The sequence below is a fragment of the Triplophysa rosa genome, linkage group LG4, assembly GCF_024868665.1.
Source record: "Triplophysa rosa linkage group LG4, Trosa_1v2, whole genome shotgun sequence".
In the NCBI taxonomy this organism is placed as follows: Eukaryota; Metazoa; Chordata; class Actinopteri; order Cypriniformes; family Nemacheilidae; genus Triplophysa; species Triplophysa rosa.
The window spans coordinates 31,501,026-31,523,180 of record NC_079893.1 but is presented as its reverse complement, the minus strand read 5'-3'; the positions used below and the strand labels follow the sequence as shown (position 1 = coordinate 31,523,180).

At 44.0% G+C, this 22,155-nt stretch overlaps 3 protein-coding genes across 4 annotated transcripts in view; 1 reads left to right on the top strand and 2 right to left on the bottom strand.

Annotated features, from left to right (window-relative positions):
* Positions 1–996: 996 nt before the first annotated feature.
* Positions 997–7,623, bottom strand: txndc11 (thioredoxin domain containing 11). Its single transcript, XM_057330902.1, has 12 exons — positions 6,943–7,623; positions 5,360–5,576; positions 5,181–5,278; positions 4,976–5,105; positions 4,373–4,469; positions 4,170–4,282; positions 3,892–4,089; positions 3,224–3,704; positions 2,994–3,139; positions 2,807–2,919; positions 2,595–2,675; positions 997–2,491 (listed from the first exon to the last, which is right to left on the bottom strand). The coding sequence occupies exons 1-12, from the start codon at positions 7,065–7,067 to the stop codon at positions 2,029–2,031; spliced, it is 2,262 nt and encodes a 753-aa protein (XP_057186885.1). The 5' UTR covers positions 7,068–7,623; the 3' UTR covers positions 997–2,028.
* A 2,054-nt stretch (positions 7,624–9,677) lies between these two features.
* On the top strand, positions 9,678–17,684 carry parn (poly(A)-specific ribonuclease (deadenylation nuclease)). 2 transcript variants are annotated; one of them, XM_057330905.1, is made up of 26 exons: positions 9,678–9,794; positions 10,069–10,146; positions 10,215–10,294; positions 11,466–11,533; positions 11,653–11,734; positions 11,841–11,901; positions 11,987–12,149; positions 12,239–12,301; positions 12,380–12,418; positions 12,576–12,618; positions 12,704–12,784; positions 12,898–12,954; positions 13,035–13,112; positions 13,188–13,231; positions 13,299–13,341; positions 13,426–13,501; positions 13,582–13,692; positions 14,809–14,878; positions 14,952–15,007; positions 15,209–15,295; positions 15,379–15,453; positions 15,557–15,734; positions 15,837–15,943; positions 16,903–16,969; positions 17,051–17,109; positions 17,219–17,684. In XM_057330905.1, exons 1-26 carry the CDS (start codon positions 9,776–9,778, stop codon positions 17,263–17,265), a joined length of 1,932 nt encoding a protein of 643 aa, XP_057186888.1. In that variant the 5' UTR covers positions 9,678–9,775; the 3' UTR covers positions 17,266–17,684. The 2 variants fall into 2 exon arrangements, with proteins under 2 accessions (XP_057186888.1, XP_057186887.1); XM_057330904.1 differs by having other exon boundaries at positions 17,051–17,142.
* Positions 17,685–17,775: 91 nt separating this feature from the next.
* The window catches only part of LOC130552554 (RNA exonuclease 5-like), a 6,928-nt gene continuing 2,548 nt past the window's right edge, over positions 17,776–22,155 (bottom strand). The window contains exons 2-19 of the mRNA XM_057330903.1: positions 21,957–22,036; positions 21,758–21,884; positions 21,591–21,681; positions 21,407–21,517; positions 21,246–21,334; positions 21,053–21,168; positions 20,849–20,987; positions 20,682–20,776; positions 20,489–20,591; positions 20,317–20,396; positions 20,101–20,233; positions 19,900–20,013; positions 19,677–19,814; positions 19,506–19,598; positions 19,172–19,394; positions 18,892–19,067; positions 18,652–18,794; positions 17,776–18,566 (exon numbers count right to left, since the gene is read on the bottom strand). Of these exons, the coding sequence (XP_057186886.1) occupies positions 18,506–18,566; positions 18,652–18,794; positions 18,892–19,067; positions 19,172–19,394; positions 19,506–19,598; positions 19,677–19,814; positions 19,900–20,013; positions 20,101–20,233; positions 20,317–20,396; positions 20,489–20,591; positions 20,682–20,776; positions 20,849–20,987; positions 21,053–21,168; positions 21,246–21,334; positions 21,407–21,517; positions 21,591–21,681; positions 21,758–21,884; positions 21,957–22,036 (2,112 nt within the window). The 3' untranslated portion in view covers positions 17,776–18,505. The remainder of the gene's footprint in view (positions 18,567–18,651; positions 18,795–18,891; positions 19,068–19,171; positions 19,395–19,505; positions 19,599–19,676; positions 19,815–19,899; positions 20,014–20,100; positions 20,234–20,316; positions 20,397–20,488; positions 20,592–20,681; positions 20,777–20,848; positions 20,988–21,052; positions 21,169–21,245; positions 21,335–21,406; positions 21,518–21,590; positions 21,682–21,757; positions 21,885–21,956; positions 22,037–22,155) is intronic.

Below are 22,155 nucleotides of genomic sequence, written 5' to 3'. Positions count from 1 at the left end.
TGCGGCGGTGACCATACAATGAGATTTACAAGTACGCCCACCTCACTTGCGTTTAGATTTGGGCGGTCTTAGTCAAATCAGACCACCAACTGATGTAGATTTGTGGGGGTGTGGCTACACGAGGTGTTTCAGACAGGTCTGGGTGAGCATTCGCTTTTACATAGAATGACTCTTTTGTTCCCACTTTCATTTCTGCAGTTTTACACGTCTAATACACGCATGAGCGACTTATAACACACCAAAGACACAGAAAAACACGTGCTCACGCCATATGACCCCTTTAAGTGATAAAAGATACAAAAGCAAATAAAAACATTTCACAAGGTGCAAACTTGATTTCGCTGCATTGACACAATACATGAGATGAGTTTCTTTGCTGTTACCCTCACACTTGTGTGTGTTTTCACAAATAAACATTTTCACACAATCACATAAAACAGAAGTGCTGAAAGAAAAAGAGAGGAAATGACATCACACAACAGACTGCAGTCGTGTGCTTTTACATTTCCTCATAACAATTCATGTAAACTGGAACTTATTAACTAGTATTTTAAGTCCAATTAGATGTTATGTGGAGAAATCCACCAAAATGCGGCATCATCATTAAATAATATGCCAGTGACTCCTCCCGCCTGCTACACAATGCTGATGTAAACGTATGTGAGCTCTGTATGGCTTGGTTCATATCCAGTAGTTTATTAAACGATGTTTATCTCCATTCATAACAAATTCTGTGGATTTCCACTGACAACTATTACCACTCAACGTGAGCGCATTACTGCCATTCTCTGAAGGCTATGACAGATTTTTTGAAACTGAAGACGAACAATGTGATATTTGAGGTTTAAAACGAAACTAATCACGCATGAGTTCAGGAAACGTAATATCTGTCTATAACTTGAGACAGCGCTGGATGATTTCAAATCAGTTCACAACAAGAACAAACGATTCATCATAAGAACGTATTAACACAAACCCTTTTATTTTCCTTTAATGTACTGTACAACACTATAAAAATAAATACTTTTAACACTCTTTTATACAAAATAACCTGCACATTTTCTGTTGTTTCAAATCAATGTAGTTTCTAGCCTGGTGTATTCAAACAGTCTCTCTACTTAGCACTAATCTATAACAAAGCTTTTCTGTCGGCTCTGGCTCTTTTTAAACGATGAGCAGAACCAAATGTTTGTCACCTGCACTTAAACACATAGACAGGGTTTGAAACTTTTCCTATGATAAATGTTAACCTAAAGCGCCACCTAGTGAACAAATCACTGTATATTAGTGTATGGTTTATTATAATCTTAATTCAAGTGATGAAGGATTTTGAAAGTCTGATACTAATCAGTATTGAGTACTGAAACTAAAATTCTTACATATTCGTGAGAAATTTAGAAAAGTAATCAGTTACTCTATTTAAAATGTAATAAGTAGTGTAACCATTTAATTACTTCATAAAGGTAGAGTAACTTGTACTCTGTAACCCATTACATTTCCAGAGTAACCTTCCCAACACTGGTGATGATGTACGTCTGCTAAAATCTCAGCCGGCTATGTTTACCAAAAGAACCCGTTAAAGTTTCAGCGAACCGACAGCGTTGTTGAGTGCCTCTGTGATCAAGCCTCAAGTAAGTGCAAAAGTTTACTTCGCTTTTGATCGTATTTGTGGATGTAGCTTGAAACGGATAGCCTGAAGACTTTCCCCTTTTTGGTTGTCGATGTATGATGTAGTGTTTGGATCAATCCTATGTGCATCTTAAGTGAAAAAGTCATTGTTCCCTATGGACGCTACGTGTGCAGGATGGGACTGAGCAGACGTGGAAGCGACACGTGAGATTTGCCTTTCACAAATCACAGCGGACTACGATTCAGGCAAAACATCTTGAATTAAGTGAACAGCAAATCTTGGTCATTCAGTGAACTCGGCTTTAATACATTGATCACAATACAAAAACTCTACATGGTCCTAAAAACAGAGCAGAGTTTAAAAATAGGTCAAATGTCACCCGTCTGTCTCTCTCTCTGTTACCTGTCTGTCTGTGCGTCTCTGTCTGTCTCTCTCAGAGCGTCCAGCAGCACTTTCAGCAGAGAGTTTTCCTTCAGCAGCTCTTCAGACGCATCGGCGAGTTCCTGCAGTCTCTGAACGGTGTCGCTCAGCTGACGTGTTTTCTCTCTGTACAGCGTCTCCAGGCGGCCGCTCTGCGCTTGCAGCTCGGCATTCTGGGATTCCAGCGCATGCGTCTGCAGTGTGAGATGGCGGTTTTCCCTCCACAGCACAGCGAGCTGATGAGAGAGAAGCTCTCGAGCCCGCTGCAGAGACGACACTTCCTGCTGCAGGACCTGAAGCTCCGCCTCCAGAAGAGACTTAGACCCCGCCCCACCACCTGACCCTGCCCAGGGGGCATGGCTCATGTGCTGCAGGATGAAGCGCAGCAGGTTTGGGAGAGTGACGGGAGTGTTTTCTGGAAATTTCACACTCATCTGTTTCCTGCGAGAGAGAGAGAGATTGTGTGTGTGAAATACATTATTCATGTCAGTAACACACACACACACCTGGCTTTATTTTTTTATTTTGAGTGACGCACACACACCTGTGTCTGGGAAAGAAGAGTATGGAAGGCACATGATCCACCATAAACTCCCAGGGCAGATCATTCAGTGCCACATTTACCCTGAAAATAAGATCAACACAGACGGGTCTGGTGCAAATGAAGCTCAACGTTCATCATCCGTGACTTCATGATCCAGATTTAACACAGCATAATAGACTACAACAACAACACAGATGTTAAACCGCTCAGACCTGGCCACAGTGACGCCGCTGTTTTCCTGGAACAGACGAGCCAGTCGAAGAAACACGTGATTCAGAGCCGTACAGAAGCCACACCAGCCGGTATAATACAACAACACCACATCCTGCAAACACACACAAACATCATATAATCATCATAACACAACAACACCATGCTGTCTGCGTGTTCTCAGCTCACCCTCTGTGAGTCCGTGACTGTGTCCAGGAAGCTGTGCGAGGTCACTTCCTGTATGAGGGATTGTGAGCGATGCTGTTGTTTTTCTTGTCCGATCAGTTGTCTGTGTAGAGGACTGTAGGGAACGCTGAAGTTCTGAATGAAGCGCTCTGTCAGAGAGAGACGCCGTACGTTACACCGACAGTCAATCTTTCACAGTGTGTGTGTGTGTGTGCGTGTGCGTGTGCGCATACCCAGTGAATCTGTGTCGTTCAGCAGGTAGTGCGTCTCGTCCCTGAGGTTGATGATGGTGATGAAAGGCAGAGCGCTGCGAGCGGCCGGCGCTCCGAGTCTCCGTGCCAGATGCCAGTTGAGCTCAGAGTCCAGCAGGTAAAAGCGCAGCGTCTTATTGGTCCGACACTGCAGGCCAGTGATGGAGTCGTCCAGCAGGGGGCGACGCTCAGGTTTCTGCAGAGGTCTGCAGCAGGCACTGTACCGGCTATAGGGACTGTAGGAGTTCTGGACGTGACCGCAGGAGGTGCTCGAGACCGGAACGTGCCTTAAATACAGATCCAGAACCGCCTGCAGCTCCCGAACCAAGCACATACCTGAGGGGCTGGAGCACAGTTCACAAACGTTTGCTCGGCCCTGCAGTGACCAACAGCATCCCCAGACGGCGGACACGCCCCCCTCCGACCCACAGCCAGAGTGATACCGCAACGCCACCTCAGAAACCTGACAAAAACATCCATGGGATTATGCATGAAACGTCTGTTTGATGTCATTTGACAATTTTATGTTTCAAGCAGAGAAGACGACAGGGAGAATTTTAAATGGAGAGAAAATGAGTGAACTACTCTCTGACCCATCACATGCAGAACAATGTGAACGTCTGGTATATGTGTTCACTGATATCAGGCACCTGAGTCAGCAGCTGATTGGTTTGCAGGGGATTGTGGGGAAGGAACGTAAGGAGGGCGGGGCCTTTCAGTAGCTCCTCCTCCAGCAAGTAACTCTTTGCTCCCATTGGCTGAATCCAGTGGACGACGCTTTCCCTGTTCTCATACACCCAATCGCAGACAGCTTCAGCGGTCAAGTTCCTGTGAGTCCGTGGGAAAACCTGCCAATGAGAACACAACCACTGGTTTCACTTTACCTCAAATTCTGGCCGTGGCATCTGAATGAATGAGCGGATCTCACCAGCGAGCTGTTCAAACGGCGATGTAAATACACACTTTCATCCTCTGTGAGCGAAACGCCCTCTGCCACCGCCTGATTGGTTACCACCGCGAACCGCACCGCCACTTGATGATCTGCACCAATGAGAAGGCAGAGTGTTAAATGGCACAATTAAAATTCTGCGTAGGTTTGATGTGTGTGAAGGTTGATTTTGATGTTGATACCTCGTTTGAGTGCGATCAGGGCTGAAATCAGGAAGACGAGGTATCCAGCAGGCTGAGGAGACGAGTTAAACTCAAAATAACCCACCACACCCTGCTGCTGTAAGACATAAGACACACACACATTAAAGTCCCCGTGAACCGGAAGTTGCGATCGTTTTTACTTCCGTATGCATTTCCGAGTGAAATGGAAGTTTGAATGAGAAAAATAGTGGGCGTGGCTTTCGTCTTTCTCTGCGATTTGATTGGATGTATAAAAACAGCCGTTGCATTTTGAAATGGAACTGGCAGCAGACTGACAGTTGAAGGGGAGGAGTTAACGGATGCTCCGCCCAAGCCGTCTAACATACGTCATCTAATATGGATAGTCACTAAAGGGTGGAAGTGCATTGTCAGATTTGAACTGAAGGCCACATGAATTTTAAAAAGAGAATGACCCACATTGATCAACTATTGACAATAAACGCTGCAATATTTCATGAAACAATAAGAATTGTCATTTTTTACTTCACTGGGACTTTAAACAGGAACACACTCACGTCAACTAAAGAAAGTGAAAGATGAAGCATCAGCGGTGTGTGTGTGCATATAAAGGCGTTTATTTACCTGGTAGTGGTTGAGAAAGGTGTGCAGGGCTGTCTGGGTGGGCAGGTATGTGAGTGGACGCGAGACCCTCTGAATAAAACTCTCCAGATACTCTGAATGAACCGGAGCTCTGTACTCGATCGGACCGAAACTTCACAAACAAACACAACCATCAGCATTTCATGCCACCATTGAACACGACGACATCAGCTGGAGCGTTCTTTACCTCCTGTAGTACACATGGATTATGGGATACTGGAAGAAGCGCTTCTGTTTTCTGCATTTGCCGTAATGCCACCAACAATTCACCGCTACGAACTGCACCTGCGTTACATTTATTCATGCGTTCAACACGTCTCCACACACCTGCACACCATGTAAACATGACTTTGATATCTGTCTGACCTGTTGAGCGAGCCGAAGGGCCACACGCTGGACGTGCGGCCGTGCCGTGATGGAGTGAGCGCACCAGGGGGCGTAATAGAACATCACAGAGACATCGGCATCCTCTCGGAGCTGATCCGCTTCATCTAACTGACCCAGAAACAGATCCACCACTGGAACCTCTTCAGGGAAAAACCGCACAGGGGTGCGAGCGGCCGCCACCACGTTCTTTACCGGACTGACCGAAGGTAAGAGACATCAACATATGATTTAACATCAACACTTTATGAGCATATACACAAGTCAACTCTTTACATTCATTAAGCCATCCTTTAACCCATAAACAGTTATGCATTCATCAGACATTTAACCACAGCGACTATCAAATGAGGAAGCTTTTAACAATTTGTCTTAAAATAAGCAGATTATACAAAAGCTACCTTCAGAATCCTTTCAGCGTTACTGTACATAATAGTGAGTTCACCTCACTTCACGTTGTGCTTGTTTGATTGAAACATGAACATAACACTATAACAATTTCTCGAATAAAACTGCACTGTACCCCAGAATCTCAAGCTGTTTTAGATATAACAGTTGACACAATAATATTGTTTTTAAGAAATCAACCAACATTTAGTTTAAGTTACAGATTACGTTATATTCTTGTTTTACCGCCGCGGTTAACATGAATCTCAATTGTTTAGACTAAGGCCCAATCCCAATTCGATTTTCTACCCCTTCGCCGACCCCTCGCCCCTACCCCTTGCTCCTTGAAACAAAGTGGCAAGGGGAAGGGCTACAAATTTTCCGCTAAGAAATGGGACGCCACTACTACACTGTTATACGTCATCACATACGTCGTTGCTAGCTCATTACATCAGAGGACATGCGCCGATGCAGCGGGTATATGACATAAAAAGATATTTTCTAATATCGTGCAATCAGTGCCGTCCGCTAGCAAACTTTAGCCATTTGTTTTGCAAACGTTAAAAGAACATCACCGTAAATACAAACACAAGATTGAATGTAACATACATAAAATGAAAAACTGTCATAAAAATCCTTATTAATGGCAAAAATTACTTGAGTGAGTGAGCAGCCATGTTAGCCCTTCGTTTGAAGTGAGGTCCCGAAAAATCTTCGTTTGAAGGGCTATCTGGCCCTTCCCCTTACCCCTACCCCTCCAACCAAAAGAGAATTGAGACATGTGTATGGGGAAAGGGCTAGAATTGGGATTGGGCCTAAATCACTGATATGCGACAAATACACGGGAGACAAGGGACGGGCCATTATTTTAAATAGGAATTTCTCTGGATTTGCACATCCTTGGGAGCATTTGGGATAATGTAAGTACACAACTGCATGAAATATATCACACTGTGCAAGTGATTTTTGGATATTCCATAACAAAATTCTTCCATATTGTGGCTTTAATTGCTGTTTAGCACAACGTTGTCCACCAGCTCTGAGAAATGTTTTTTGTCTAAATTATGAGATTAAAGTAATCTACATCATTAGAGAACGATGACGTGCGCACAGGTGAGCGGTGTTTTTATTGAAATGGTGAATGTTGATATTAGTGCACAGAATACGTTACGTGTTACCCGCAGGTGAATGTTATGGGTAGTATCAGCGCACAGGTGAGCGCTATCGCCCCGCAGCACAGATCGGGTCTTCTCGCCATCTGATCCGCCGCCTGCCGGAGCTCCGCTCGAACCCGCCGGAGCATCACAGACCCGCCGCTACACGGACCATGAGTGCCGCAGAACCGAGCCGAAGCACAAACACACGTATCACTTCCGCGAGAGGCGTGGACGTGTGTAGAGGGAGCGTCTCTAAACTACACAGAAACACGAGCGCAAGGGAACGTCTCTACACAGAGGCCTGAGAAAATGTCCGTCTCTAAAACGCAGTATTATTGGGGTGATGAGGTGTTGAACCAGGCTTACGGACTACTCTGTGCGAAGTCAAAGGTTGGCTAGTCATGTCCTGAATGAGCATCGTGAAAAGCGCTATATAAAGAAATGTAAAGAGAACTATGTAACCAGACCATTAATGAGCAAAATATCTTTATTGTTTGTTTTTATGAGACATTTAGGGCTAGGTGTAAAATCACCGAGCAGCCTTGGAGAAACTTTATTGCATTTACAGTAGAATAAATACAATTTCACCAATATGAAAATATAGAATAAGAAAATAGATTTTTATAACAAAATATAGATAAGCAATTTCGACTTTTAAAAAATAAATAAATACAATTCCTGTCAGTGGTTACACTCTGTGTACACATTTTAGGTACAGTATAATTGCATAGTATAATAAAAAGTCACATATGAGCGAACCATTTATGTGATTACAGATTTTGTGTGTGTCAGATACAGTGTTGGGTGTAACTAGTTACTAAGTAATTAGTTACTGTAATTTAATTACTTTACCCTTGAAAAAGTAAAGTAAGGGATTACTCATATTTTTCTGTAATTTAATTAGTTACTTCTGATGTAATTAAACTAAATACTTTGTGTAATATGTATGTGTGCAGAAGAGGAATTGACATCAAAAAATTCAAAGTCTAACTTTAAAATCCGTGCTTTAATGTTTAATTCTCACATTTGTAATAAATAATAATACTTTATGTAGTTTTATATTATTTATTTGAATGAATTAAAAGAGCCATTTCATGTCTATCCTTGAATCACTTAAAGTAATTAAATACTTTTTAAAGAGAGTAATTTGTACAGTAATCTAATTACATTATCGAATGTGTAATTAGTAACTAGTAATTAATGACTTTTTCAGAGTAACTTACCCAACACTGGTCAGATATTCAGATGTGCAGTGTCTGAATATAGGAGTATTTTTCTCAGCATCACTATATTACAGATGGCGTTCAAGTAGAGACCTACATAGAACACAAAGTTACAGATGAACTGCGGGAGGAGCGGCCACAGCAGCACAAACACAAACCACACAAATGAAGATATTTTGAAGAATCCCCCATTGACTCCCATGGTATTTATTTTCCCTACTATGGCAGTAAATGGGGGGTGAGATCTGTTTGCTTGCTGACATTCTTCCAAATATCTTCCTTTGTGTTCAGCAGATCAAAGACATTTATACAGGTTTGGAAAAATCTGAGGGTGAGTAATGATGACAGAATTTTCATTTTGGGGTGAACTGTCCCTTTAAATTGTAAAAATGCTGAAAGGTTTGTGTGAGGGTGTGGTTTAGTGGTGGAGTACAGAAAATACCATAAGATCAGTAGAAAGACAATAGAAGTCATTGACAAAAAACATTTAGTTGTGTGTGTGTGTGTGCTGATACCTGCCACTGATCTGTTCTTGTCTGAATGTTTTTCTGTATTGTTTGGTCCAGTCACCCAGCTGCTCCACCCACAGTGTGACATCATCAACACTCCACCTGCTGACCGGTTTACTGACCAACAAATTCTGATCAACACTGAACCACATATACAATGACAACACCACCTGCACACGCACGCACGCACACACACAGGTCTGTCTCTCTCATACACACACACACACAGGTCTGTCTCTCTCATACACACACACACGCACACGCGCGCACACGCACACGCACACACACACGCACACACACACACACACACACACACACACACACACACACACACACACAGGGTTTATAACCTAAACCCTAAAACCAAGTCTTTACCCTCAAACAGCCTTTAAAGGGGTCTCTGGAAGTGAGGACCGGCCAAAATGTCCTCACTTTACTCTCCTTGTCCTCACACCGCTGGTCTACAACTCAAACCGGTCCTCACAAATATAGATGTACAAGTACACACACACACACACACACACACACACACACAAAGCTTCACTTTCATTATTAATCTGCTCGCTGGTAATGTCAAAAAGTTTCTGTTTTTACAGTATAGTGGTGACAATGAAAGTAAAATAACACTGACACAAACTGAGTTAACAGATAAGAACAAGAAACGAGTAAATAACAAGTAATTGTTAAATAATTACAACAATGTTAAAGTGCAGAGCGAAATACAATAACATCAGAGAAATGAAAACACAGAGTCGACAAACAGACTTGTGATCATATTGTGAGTGACCCTCAGGAATGAGTCCCTTCCCTTGATAGAATAAGAGATTGAAGTGAAGTTGTATCAACCCTGATGGGATAGACGTCTGTGGGTCATTGGTCACCTGATGCTGCTGCTGAGAATGAACCAATCACAGTCACTTCTGCTCACTGCGAGCGACTCCCATTCAACTCTAAAGAAACACATTCACTGAGACACATCTACACGTTACTCTCACGCATATGGGCTTCAGAGCGCCGCCTGCTGCCTGCCTGGAAGAGTGGCCGGAAGCGGAAGTGCGCGTGAGTATTTCCGGCGGCACGGGTTAAAGGTCCGAGTGTGCTTGGGTCTCGCTAATTTGCAGGATGGAGGTTACGAGACAGAGTAAGAAAACCAAACTCACGAAACAAGGCGACACATCCCATGCATACAGCACGCAAAACACTGCGCGCGCCCGTGTGTGTAATTGTTTGTGCATTAATGTGTCAATCATAAACGTTAGTCATGTGTTTTCGCTTGGCAGTATGTTGTTTTGGTGTGTGAATTTGTGTGCGTGTTTTAAGCTGTGTGAATTAATGCGATTGTGTCTGTGCACGTGTATTACTGTTGTTTGTCTAGATTTTATGTGTGTATTAATGTGTGTTGTGTGTTTGTGTAGATTTTAAGGAGGCTCTTCCTCAGGTGTGTGAAGCTGTAGAAGAGGCAGATTTCATCGCTATAGATGGAGAATTCACAGGTCAGTTACACACACGCACGCACGCACGCACACACACACACGCGTTTAAATGTGTGTTTGTTGTGTAGGAATCAGTGATGGGCCGTCAGTCAGTGCTCTGACAAATGGACTGGACACACCAGAGGAGAGATACTGCAAACTGAAAAAGGTAAAGGCACGCGCGCACACACAATCAGTGTGCTGTTTGTGATTGTGATGTTTGGAGTGCTCTACAGCATGTGTGTGTGGTCTGAAATGTTGTCCACAGGGCCGCATTAACGCAAGGGGGCCCGGCCTTTATACAAATATATTATAATTAAATTACATATTTAAAATAATTATCTACGTCTCTGAGTTGTGACGCGCGGTGCAGTAGATCGTGTGGAAAAAAAGTGCTGGCTCCAGGAGCAACCCAAACTGCGAAAAGAGTGGAGGTGATTGGTGGATGCGGACAGCCTTAGCGCGCCAATCATCCCATAGGTTTATGTGCAGGTCAATCAAAAATTAAAGCCATTTGATTGGTAAAATCAGATTGATCAGATTTCCAATGATTGTCAAATTTACATTTCATGATCTTAACCACGGGAATGATTATGCTGGGAAGTTGAAGAGCTGCTAAAATGTCGGGTTTTGCCAAAAAATGCGAGAGAGGGGCTCAAAAAAGGAAAAACTTAAGAGACAAGCAGCAGCGAAGACAGGAGTTACTTAATAAGATTCCAAAGGTATCAGGATGTTTCACAAAAGCTGACGAGACGGAGTTGACCGGGCCCATGAAGGGTCATCCTGCCCGACAATTCTAGGTTAGTTTGACTTAATGCACACTAATTTTGTATTTAAACAAACTCTATTTTATATATATTCGCTATATACAAGCCAAATTGTCTTAATGAAATGGCTAATGCGTCGATTTTTTTCGAAATCGCCCATTTCAGAGAATTGACTAAAAATGAGACAAACAAAAGTGTTGTAGCATTGCTTCCGCTACTAAGGAGAAAACAATTGCAGTCGGTGTTTCCTGTAGCCCAGTGAGAGCACAGCGTTGACAACACCGAGGTCGTGGGTTGGATCCCAGGGGATTGCACACAATTAGAAACAAATGTATAGGGTAATGTAAGTCGCTTTGGATAAAAGCGTCTGCCAAACGCGTAAATGTTTAAAAGACATTCCTGAGCGCTGAATTCGCATTTTTAAGCGCAGAGATGCGTTCCACGTTCTATGGGGGGGGGCTGTGGTAATTCATAGCCCCGGGGCCCATGGAGGTCTTAATACGGCCCTGGTTGTCCATATGTGCCGTGAGATGAAGGTTGTGTATGTGTGAGTGTTGTGTTGATTTTGTGCAGCACTCCATGAACTTCCTCCTGTTCCAGTTTGGACTCTGCACCTTCAAATACGACCAGAATCAATCCATGTGAGCAACACCACACTCACCGCTCATTAAAACATCCGGATGATAAATGTACCACACACACACACACACACACACACACACACACACACACACCAGTCACGCTGTGTTCTCGCACACAGATACATCACTAAAGCCTTCAACTTCTACGTGTTCCCCAAACCCTTCAACCGCACGTCTCCAGACATCAAGTTCATCTGTCAGGTGAGACGCACACTGTGTGTAGTGTCGTTGTGTAGCTCACAACAGTACACTACTAGAGTTGATGAGTGCATGTAGTATGACGAGCTGTGTGATCGTGTCTCCTCAGAGTTCCAGCATTGATTTCTTGGCCAGTCAGGGATTCGACTTTAACAAAGTCTTCCGCAGCGGTCAGTGTGCGTCTGTGTGCGTGCGCGTGTTACACCAAACTCTGGGTTTTGACTGACAGCTGTCATTCATGTTCGGTTGCCGTAGGGATCCCGTATCTGACGCAGGAGGAGGAGTCACAGCTGAGGGAGCAGTATGAGGAGAGGCGGGGTCAGATCAACGGCAACGGTCCAATCACGTACACACCCAATTCTAGCATGAGTGTCAGTCACGTCCCTGAAGACCAGAAAGCATTTATAAAGACGGTGGAGTGAGTCTCACACACGCACTTATTTCTGTCACTGCACTGAAACCGTGATGACATTATTCAAACTGGTGTGTGTGTGTGTGTGTGCACAGAGAGAAAGTTGAAGATCTTCTGAAGAACTCTGAGAAATGTGTGGACCTGGAGCCCTGCACAGGGTGAGCTTGTGCGTGCGTGCGTGCGTGCGTGATATCAGACATGTTTGCAGTACTGATGGGTAGTTCTGTGTGTTTCAGCTTTCAGAGGAAGCTCATCTATCAGACACTCAACTCAAGGTGAAACGCGCGCACACACACACACACACACACACACACACACACACACACACACACACACACACACACACACACACACCTGTGGTTATAACGTGTGTGTGTAAACATGTAGTGCAGGATGAGTGTCTCATCTGGTGTGTGTGTGTGTTTTCTGCAGGTATTCTAAAGGACTTCACGTTGAGACGCTTGAGAATGACAAGGTGCAAACATTAAACGCACTAAACAGCAGTTCAGACACACTGCTGTGTTTGTGACATGAGTTTATAACGTGTGTGTGTGTTGCAGAAGGAGCGGTTCATTCAGATCAGTAAGGTGGATGATGAGGAGAGGAAGAGGAGAGAACAGCAAAAACAACAGAGAGAGCAGGTGCTCCCTAAACACACATCACACTTCACTCCACTGTCATTTACTACACACTGTCATGACATCATTAAACACACAATCAGTGCAGTAACGTGTGTGTGTGTGTGTGTGTGTAGGAGGAGTTGAATGATGCTGTGGGTTTCTCCAGAGTTATCAGAGCCGTCTCAAAGTCTGTGAGTAACTCTTCATGTGTCTTCAGCCTGTATTGTTCAATCATGTGTAAATCGTGTGTGTGTGTGTGTGTGTGACTCAGGGCAAGCTGGTTGTTGGACACAACATGCTGTTGGACGTGATGCACACTATCCATCAGTTCTGTGGACCGGTGCCTGAGGTAACCAGTTAAACACACAGACCTGTGAGTTGTGTCATTGTACACTCATGGCTTACCGTGTGTGTGTTTGTGCAGGAGCTGGATGACTTTAAGGAGGTGACGATGACTGCGTTTCCCAGGTAACCACTGATCACTCATGTTCACTGTTGTTGTGTGTGCTCTTAACTTCCTGTTTGTGTGTATCAGGCTGGTAGACACAAAGCTGATGGCGTCCCTGCAACCCTTTAAGGTACTTGACATCGCTTTAATAAACCGTGGTCCTGTGTTTGTGTTTGCGTTTCATTCATCTTGTGTTCATGGATTTGTGCGACAGGAGATCATTCATAACACATCTCTGGGAGAACTACACAAACGGCTGAGAGAGAAACCTTTCAAATCACCCCAGACAGGTACTGGTGCACACAACACACTTCAGTTGTGGCTGTCAAATACACAGAATCATCAAACGAAGAATGTTGTGTTTGTGTAGAATGTCCTGACGATTTCCAGAGTTATGACACGTCATCAGAACAGCTTCATGAAGCCGGTTATGACGCGTACATCACTGGACTGTGTTTCATCTCCATGGCAAACTATCTGGGTAAGTATGTGTGTACGCAATGATAAACGATGTGTTACTGTAGTTAAGAGATGTTAGCTGGGTTTTAATTAATGAATGAAAGACGCCAATATATTTAATTAAAAAAAGTAAGAATATACATGTTTTCTAGGTCAGTGGTTCCCAACCTGGGGTCCCAGAGTTCACGTGAGGGGCGCGGGAGCTGACATGCTTTGAGGTTAAATAAAGCTGCATAAATGTTCCACTAATCATTTTCAATATATTTTTGTATGTTTTAAAAAAATCATGCGCGTACAATACCAAGATAATGCAGTCAAAAATAGTTATATCTTGTATAAAATAATTTAAATTTTCCCGGCTCCATCGGCAGACATTCACACTGGGCTTCGTGGTAGCACTGTCATTGGCTGTTCTCGCTATGAGACGCACACGAGAAACGTCCTCTGTCAGGCGTCAACGTTCGTGTTAACATAAAAATCAAAAGGAAAAATAGCAGAGAAGCATAAATGCGGTGATTCTTTGTCAGAAATAAAGGAAAAAGTTTAGACGCTATGACAAAACCTACGTAAATTTAGGTTTTATTGAAGGACAAGACAAGTCTCGGCCAGAATGTGTGTTCTGTGGTGAAAAATTGGTAAACGACAGCATGAAACCAAGCAAAATGAAAAGACACCTTGTAAAAATAAGCAGTCATTGACAGTAGCCTGCATCTCTTTATGCAAGTACAGCAATGTTAATGTTTAACAGTTCTTTCATAACGTTCAGTTTACTCTGTATGTTCATACAATAACCTGAAAATAGACTGAAACAACCTGAAAAATAATCTGAAAATCTGAGTATTCAAGTAAAAATGTCATTAAAATCTTTTATATTACTCATATTTAACCATTTCATTTAATTGATTCAATTATTTCATTTAATTTATTTATATTTACTATCTATATATGTGTGTTTGAGTAGCAATTGTGTATACACACACACACACATACATACATATGAGGGTTGGGGGGGCTCCGATTGTCATATATGTACGTGGGGGACCCAACGAAAAAAGGTTGGGAACCACTGTTCTAGGTAAAGTGTATTATCATAACTATAGGCTGTGTGTGTGTTCATTGTTGATCTTTTGTTCCTCAGGTACTTTTCTCACTCCCCCAAAGAGTCACATCTCTGCTCGCTCCAAACTCCTGGAACCCTTTTACAATAAGTAAGACGTGCGCGCACACACGGGTGTGTATACTGCTGTCTGTGTCAGTGTGGTTCATGTTTGTGTTTTCTAGATTGTTCCTGATGAGGGTGATTGACATTCCTTACCTGAACATGTGTGGACCAGACCGTAAGACACACAAACACACCACACATTTATCATAATTCACTGAGAGTGTTTTTCATTTTCAAAGCAGCTTTACAATAAATACTCGCAGAAAATGTATTCCATAAATGGCATGCATACAGAATAGAATTGTATACATGACATTATTGACAACGCACCATCTGAATAATATATACATTCCATTTGTCTGTCTCCGTGTTTCAGTGCAGCCTAAGAGAGATCACGTTCTGTACGTCACATTCCCTAAAGAATGGAAAACCTGTGACCTTTATCAGCTCTTCAGCGCTTTCGGTAACTCATGCGCGCACACACGCACGCTCTCGTCTATCTGACTGATTACGTGCTGAGCTCTGTCTGTGTGTTCTCTCTCTCAGGTAACATCCAGGTGTCGTGGATTGATGACACATCAGCCTTCGTTTCTCTCAGTCAAACGGAACAAGTGCAGATAGGTACCACATTCACACCTCTAGAACATGTGTTCAGAACATCAGCGGTCCACGCACAGAACCCTGCTGAACACCACTGTGTGTGCACGTCTCTGTGTGTGTGCAGCCATAAACACCAGCCGTTACGCAGAGAGTTACCGCATCCAGACCTACGCTGAGTATTTACAGTCCAGACAGAAGAGCACAAACACTAACAGGAGGTGGGCTAATGATGGGTGGGCAGACGCTTCCTACAGCGCTGCTGCCATGACGACCGCCTCTGGATTCAGCCACGCCCACAGCCGGTGAGTTCCTCAGACACATTGCAGTGTGTATAAACCTGTATAACCTGTACGTATACATGTACAAAGGTATAACTGCGTGTGTGTGTGTGTGTGTGTGTGCAGGCAGCATTCAATGAAGAGAAGCATCAGTCCGTCTCTGGAGGACCAGAACTGTAATGCTGACAGCAGCTGGACTCATTACTGCAGTGTGAAGAAGATCAAAACTGATGGTGAGTTTCTTATATCGGTGTCTGTCAACACTGACACAGTGACAAACACATTTATAATCAGTGGGCCTCATTCATGAAACATTCGTAAATAAATTCAGAGTAATTTGCGTGTAAAGCTTACCTTCCTGAAAACTTTCCTCCGGATTCACAAATGCTTCATAAATGTCAGATTTGATAAAACGTGTGTGTTAATGAATTCCAATCATTCGCGTGCACGCTCATTAATAATTAGCATAATCCCTGCCAATGAATTACAGCTATGCAAATTACATATCTAGGAATGCTGGAATCCTCTGGACTTTATCTGGTTTGGCTACTTTATATTGCATAAATGCATAAGAGACTAATAGGCTATATGCCTAACAATAAATGAATGAATTAACATGAGTCTACCAAAACATTTGTAGCCAAGTGAAATAATGTCTGGTGCTCTTCTGAAGGCCAGCCGGTGGTGCTTTGGAGTATAAAATGCAGTAACCAGCAATATTAACTTCTCCATTGTTGTGTATGATGGTTGTCAATGTAGTGTTTGTCCCGCCCCTCCTCCGCTGTGATTGGACTGCTGTGTAAAACGACATGCTATCCATTTACCATAAAATTAAAGAGCAAAAAACTAAAGAAAGAACTGGTGAAATCTCATTAAGATACCTAGTGCATCAACACGGTGTCATCAGTTTGTCTAAAAGAATAAAGGACGTTTGAATATTTCACGCACCATTTACTCGTGCTAGGGAGCAGGTGTACATTTCTTTCGTACCAACTAACATTTTGAAAATACGAATACTTTCATGAATCTGTAAATTTTCGTCTGAACGACTTTACGAACGATTCACACAAAAATGAGTTCTGCTCGTGTTTCATGAATGAAGCCCGTTGACCTTAAGAGGCGTGTTACACATCGCACTAGTGTTTGCAAAGGTTTGTTGTCATGAGCTGCAGTAACTCATGTTTTGTTATAGGAGACGGTTCGCAAACACATGCTGACGTCAGCGGCTCTGAAGGGGCGGTCGATTGGTTGGGACCGCAGTAGGTCTTTCTTTTCATCCATTGGCTCCCTCGTATGGATGATGTAATGACTCAGAATCTGCTTTACTGTTGTTTCTTCAGGACTGATGAAGGTGGAGCGTGTCAGGGCCAGGGTCAGGAAGAGGCGGAGCCAAGTCAAGGTAAACGGAAGCACAAAAAGAGGAAGTCAGACGGTGAGTGTGTGGGCACAGAATGACGGCGCTGTGTTTTGTTAAACACAAACTTTTGATGTTTGTTATCCGTGTGTAGCTTCAGAGACGACTCCGCCGCTCTTCGACGTTCCTCAGGTTTGGTAGCGAAAGCTGAAGAACTGATGAGAGCGTGCTCTGTCCAGGTCTGATTGACGGCCAATCAGAAGACTGCACTTAAAACCTACAAGTGACATGGCAACTTCCTGTGACCCCACCCTCATCTTGTCTGTGGCTGAAGTTCACTGAGCTGTTTTCTCTCTGCGCGCGTGTGTGGTGATATTTTAACACGGATTAGAAGTGTGTTAGTCCCTCATTTTTAAATGTGTCGTGATGGATGGATGACATGAGTTTATTTATTTCTCATGAGGGGTCTTCTGTCTTCATGCCTCCTCTTCATTCACATTAATGAGAGTAAAAAAAAGTGTCAAATGTTTTGAGAAATGTTATAATCTTGTTTTTGTATCACGAAATGTTAAAATATGTTCTCCTGCAGGGGAGATCGAATTAAAGAATCTTTCTTAGTATGTCTGCGTTGACTCTTCTTTACAGAAATGTCACTGTGTTTGCATGAAGATCACACACATCATGAGCACAGTCGGAGGTCATGAAGCACATTCTAGAAATGGCCTCCATTTTAATGTTTACTTTCTGTGATGATACAAATCCCATACATTTTATAGAAGCCATTAAATGACAATCATTTAGTCATTAGAAATGAACATACGGCATCATGTTTGATATTTTTAATAATAAATCCAGTTGTCCCCTCGATTAAAAACAATCTATTCAGGCAGAGCTCTGTAACGAAGTTAATTGAACGTCTACCCTGTAGAGGAAATGAAAGGACAATAAAACTGTTGTTCAAATGCCTTCTGTAAATGGGTTTCTAGACGATTGAATGATTTCTATTGGGAGTGTCACAATATGCCCGTATTAACATTACGAGATAAATAACTGCGATTATTGATATTGTGTTAATGGAGTCTGTGTCGGTGAATCACAATCACTGTGACCCACAAAAAGAGCAAGACACACAAATTCAAGATGAATGTGACTGACTATCATTTAACTGCAGGAATATTAACACAAATTCTTTTGGTGGTGGTGATATTGTGACAGCCCACTATAGATCAAACACGTGAATGACGTTCAGCTCCATATACCAATCACAAAGTGTTTCCTCACGAATCACTGCTGGCTTTATAAACACTGACTGAAGAGTGTGAAGACTCCTAAAGCAGAGAACGAACACAACGGCAGGAATGACTTTCATTTCAGAGTGTAAAAACATTTCACAGCTGAACCCTTCCAGTGGGCGGAGTCAGAACGAGGCTCCACCGGAAAACTAGATGGTGTCGTCACGTTTGATGTGAATGAAGCACAAGCCAAGATAATCCACAGAAGCGCTGGAAACAGAGAACATCTCACACACGGATCACTGCACATCATGAAGGTGTGTGTGTGTGTGTGTGTGTGTGTGTGTGTGAGTACCTCATGATTCCTGGCAGGATGACGATGCTCATGCAGTTCTTCTCCAGCGCTCCAAACACTTTTCCCACTTTGCCATCCAGTTTCTGTATGTGATGCTCCATCTGAAGCTGCTGAACGTGACCAGGAGAAATCAAATGAGACGACTGTTGACATACAGAAACACCTCCTCATCATCATCTCTTATCACCACGTGTCTTTTGTCTTTACTAATGGATAGTTTGATTGACAGCTGTCACTCACATCACATCCCTCTCTCTGCTCCACTGTTTCCGCGCTGGTTTCTGTAACCACGGCCTGCGTGTGTGTCCATGAGGTCATGTGGGGCGGGGTCAGAGCGTGACACACCGATAACTTCCTGTTACCCATCTGCAGGGCGACGCCCACTGCTGCCTGAACGCTCTCACTGCACTCAAACGCTGCACACACGCACACACACGCACACACACACGCACACACACGGGTTTGTTCATCTCATCGCTGTTTTCATACCGTCACACAGACGGACAGAATGTGTCCTCACTGATGAAGGCGTGTCTGCAGTGGCGTTTCCCAGCATGCTTTGCAGGTCTGAAGATGTGTTGAACGGTGCCGAACTGTTTGAAGGTCTGCAGCAGGTCGTCACGGTGATGATGTTTAGAGGACAGATTACACACATAGATCGTGTGACGGTTCAGAACATCACGCTGACGTTCAGAGACGCGCTCATCTAGATCCAAACACGACTCGTGTACCGGACGACGCACCTACACACAAGTGAAGTAACACAACCTCCTCAAGTAACAAGAGCGAATGTGTTGAACAATCATGTTGTTGTGTGTGTTGTATCAGGGTGATGTGTGTGATGATGATGAGACCTTGATGTGACAGTCAGTGATGTGATGTTCCGTCAGATGATTGACAGCCAGCTGAGCTCCTTCAAGATGATCAAACACAACCTCAGCGTGAACCTGCACACGCACACACACACACACTCGTGATACACGTGTGAGGAGTTCATGTAAAAGTGTGTGTTTGTGTGTTCTTACCCCATGTGTGTTGTGCAGGAATCGTACAGTCCGCACGCGACCGCAGCGTCTGAAGAGTTTGTGTATCTGTTTCTCTGTTGTATCACTGGACCACGGCCCGACGTACAACACACACATCTCTCTCAAACACACACTCATCTGAGACACACACACACACACACAGTTTGAGTTCAGTCACACATGATGTTCTTCATGTTCAATTCATTTGTGTGTGTGCGGTTACCTGCTGTAGATGTTGTTGTCTTTGTGCTGCTGTTTGTTGTAGATTTTCACTGTATGAGAACTGAAGAACACTCAGTGTGTAAGACTGAACCACACGCCTGAACACACACACCACCTTCACAAAAAACACACACTGTTGTACAATTGGGTTTCTTGTTTGTGAGGTTTTTGTATAATGTATAATTGTGTATAACACACACACCTCTCTGTTAGTTGTGCAGTGTTGTCTTCTGCACAAGCGTTGATTGGTCAGTGAGTGTGTGTCATCTGTTCTTGTGCTCAGGTAGAGTGCGGATTTGCCGGATGTGTAGAGGGCGTGTCCGAAGGCGAGGGAGCTGTGTGATTGGTGAGAGGAGCTGTCAGACAGAAACATCTTCAGACGCTTCACATCAAATCAAATGTCAGAAACATGAAGCACCTGCTGCTGTGACGAGTGTTTGAGTCACTGTCACCAGAGAACTCCACCTCCCACAAATCCTTCAGATGATCCTTCACAACCTGACACACACACACACACACACACCGGCTGACATGTGACACTCCGTCATGAACGCTAGTGTATTTGTGTGTTGTGTAGCTCACACACACACCTCTCTGGGTCCTTTACTGATGAAGTATTGAGCCAGATGAAGAGCGGCCAAAGCGTCCTCACAGGGGTCATGACCTGTCCTCTCTTCTGACTGAATCTCTCTTCTATAACACACACATGTACTCTTACACAATCAACTGAAGTGTGTGTGTGTGTGTGTGTGCGTGTGTGCATGCGTGTGTGCGTGGACTCACTTGAGAATCACTTCAGCTAAGTGTTTGAGTTTAAACCTCTGACCGAACTCTTTACGGTACAGCAGAGACGTGTCGATGACGTGACGGTGTATCAGCTGAAAAACATCACACAGCCCATCACGCGACGTTCATGTTTCTACACAAAAGTGTTTGTTGTGTGAACTCACGTGTAGGGCCCGCAGGTCGTTCTCCAGCGAGTGACCCACCAGAACGCCATCAGGAGGCAACAGCTGCAGGATTTTACACTGAACGTCTGTCAGTCGAGTGTTTACGGGGTTGAGCATCAAACTCGTGATTCCAGAAAACCTGCGACACAAAACTCGCTCAACAAAACACAACACACAATCTAAGACCAGCGTCTGTGTGTGTACCTGGTGTTGTAGTCTATTATAGGGTTGTGCGGTTTAACTAGTTCATCGAGTACACACTGTCCAGTGCCGTCCACCAGAGCCACCCGAGTTAACTCCAGACCAGCGCAAGTCCAACACTGTAACACAAACACGCACCATCACAGAGCCATCCGTCGCACACTAACAACACCACAAACACAACACCGCACCGCACCATTTCACAGTCCAGTCCAAACAGAGGGCTGCTGTCAGTCACCGGCCCGTCGCTCTGAGTGCACACCAAACCTTCGCAGCCCCGCCCACCTGCAAAGCATCATGGGACACTGCTCAACAGGCGAGAGAAACGTGTACGTCATTCACATGTTTGTGTGTTACCCTTCACAGGGAAGTTGTGTTTGATCATGTCCTGTTCGTTCAGCACAAAAGCGCTCAGCCCTGAAGCTCTCAGACCGAACCGACGGATGACGGGATTCAGCATGAGCGGAGCTGCAACGCACACACACACACAATCAAACACAACACAATCAATACACAACACATCCGCTGCTAAATGGTGTACCTGAGATCTTAACGTGTCCTACAGATTGTGCGACATCAGAGTTGAGGAGATCAGACATCAGGTCACTTGAGGAGGGCGCTAGACTCCATCTCTGACAACACAACACAACACTTCGTTCACAATTTGCATACAGAAATCCATTGTGCAGTTGTGTAAGAGAGACTCACAGCAGTGTATTTGTTGCGGAGGTGTTTGAAGTGACTGAAGTATCTGTAGAAGTGAGTCTGTGTGAGTCCGTCCAGAATCATGACATTAACCCGAGAGACTCCATCATCACCGCTGACGCAGAACCAGCTGAACACACACACTGTCAATCAAACTCTTTGTGTAATCATGACACACACATGTAAGTGTGTGTGTGTGTACCTGGGCTTCATGACGTTGTGAGTGGGTCTGAGTGTGGCGTACTGGATCAGACCGCACAGATCTCTCACTGTCAGCACATCCTGATCACAACACAACACATTCAGCAAGAGAGAGAGAGAGAGAGAGAGAGAGAGAGAGAGAGAGAGAGAGAGAGAGACAGAGAGAGAGAGAGAGAGAGAGAGAGAGAGAGAGAGAGAGA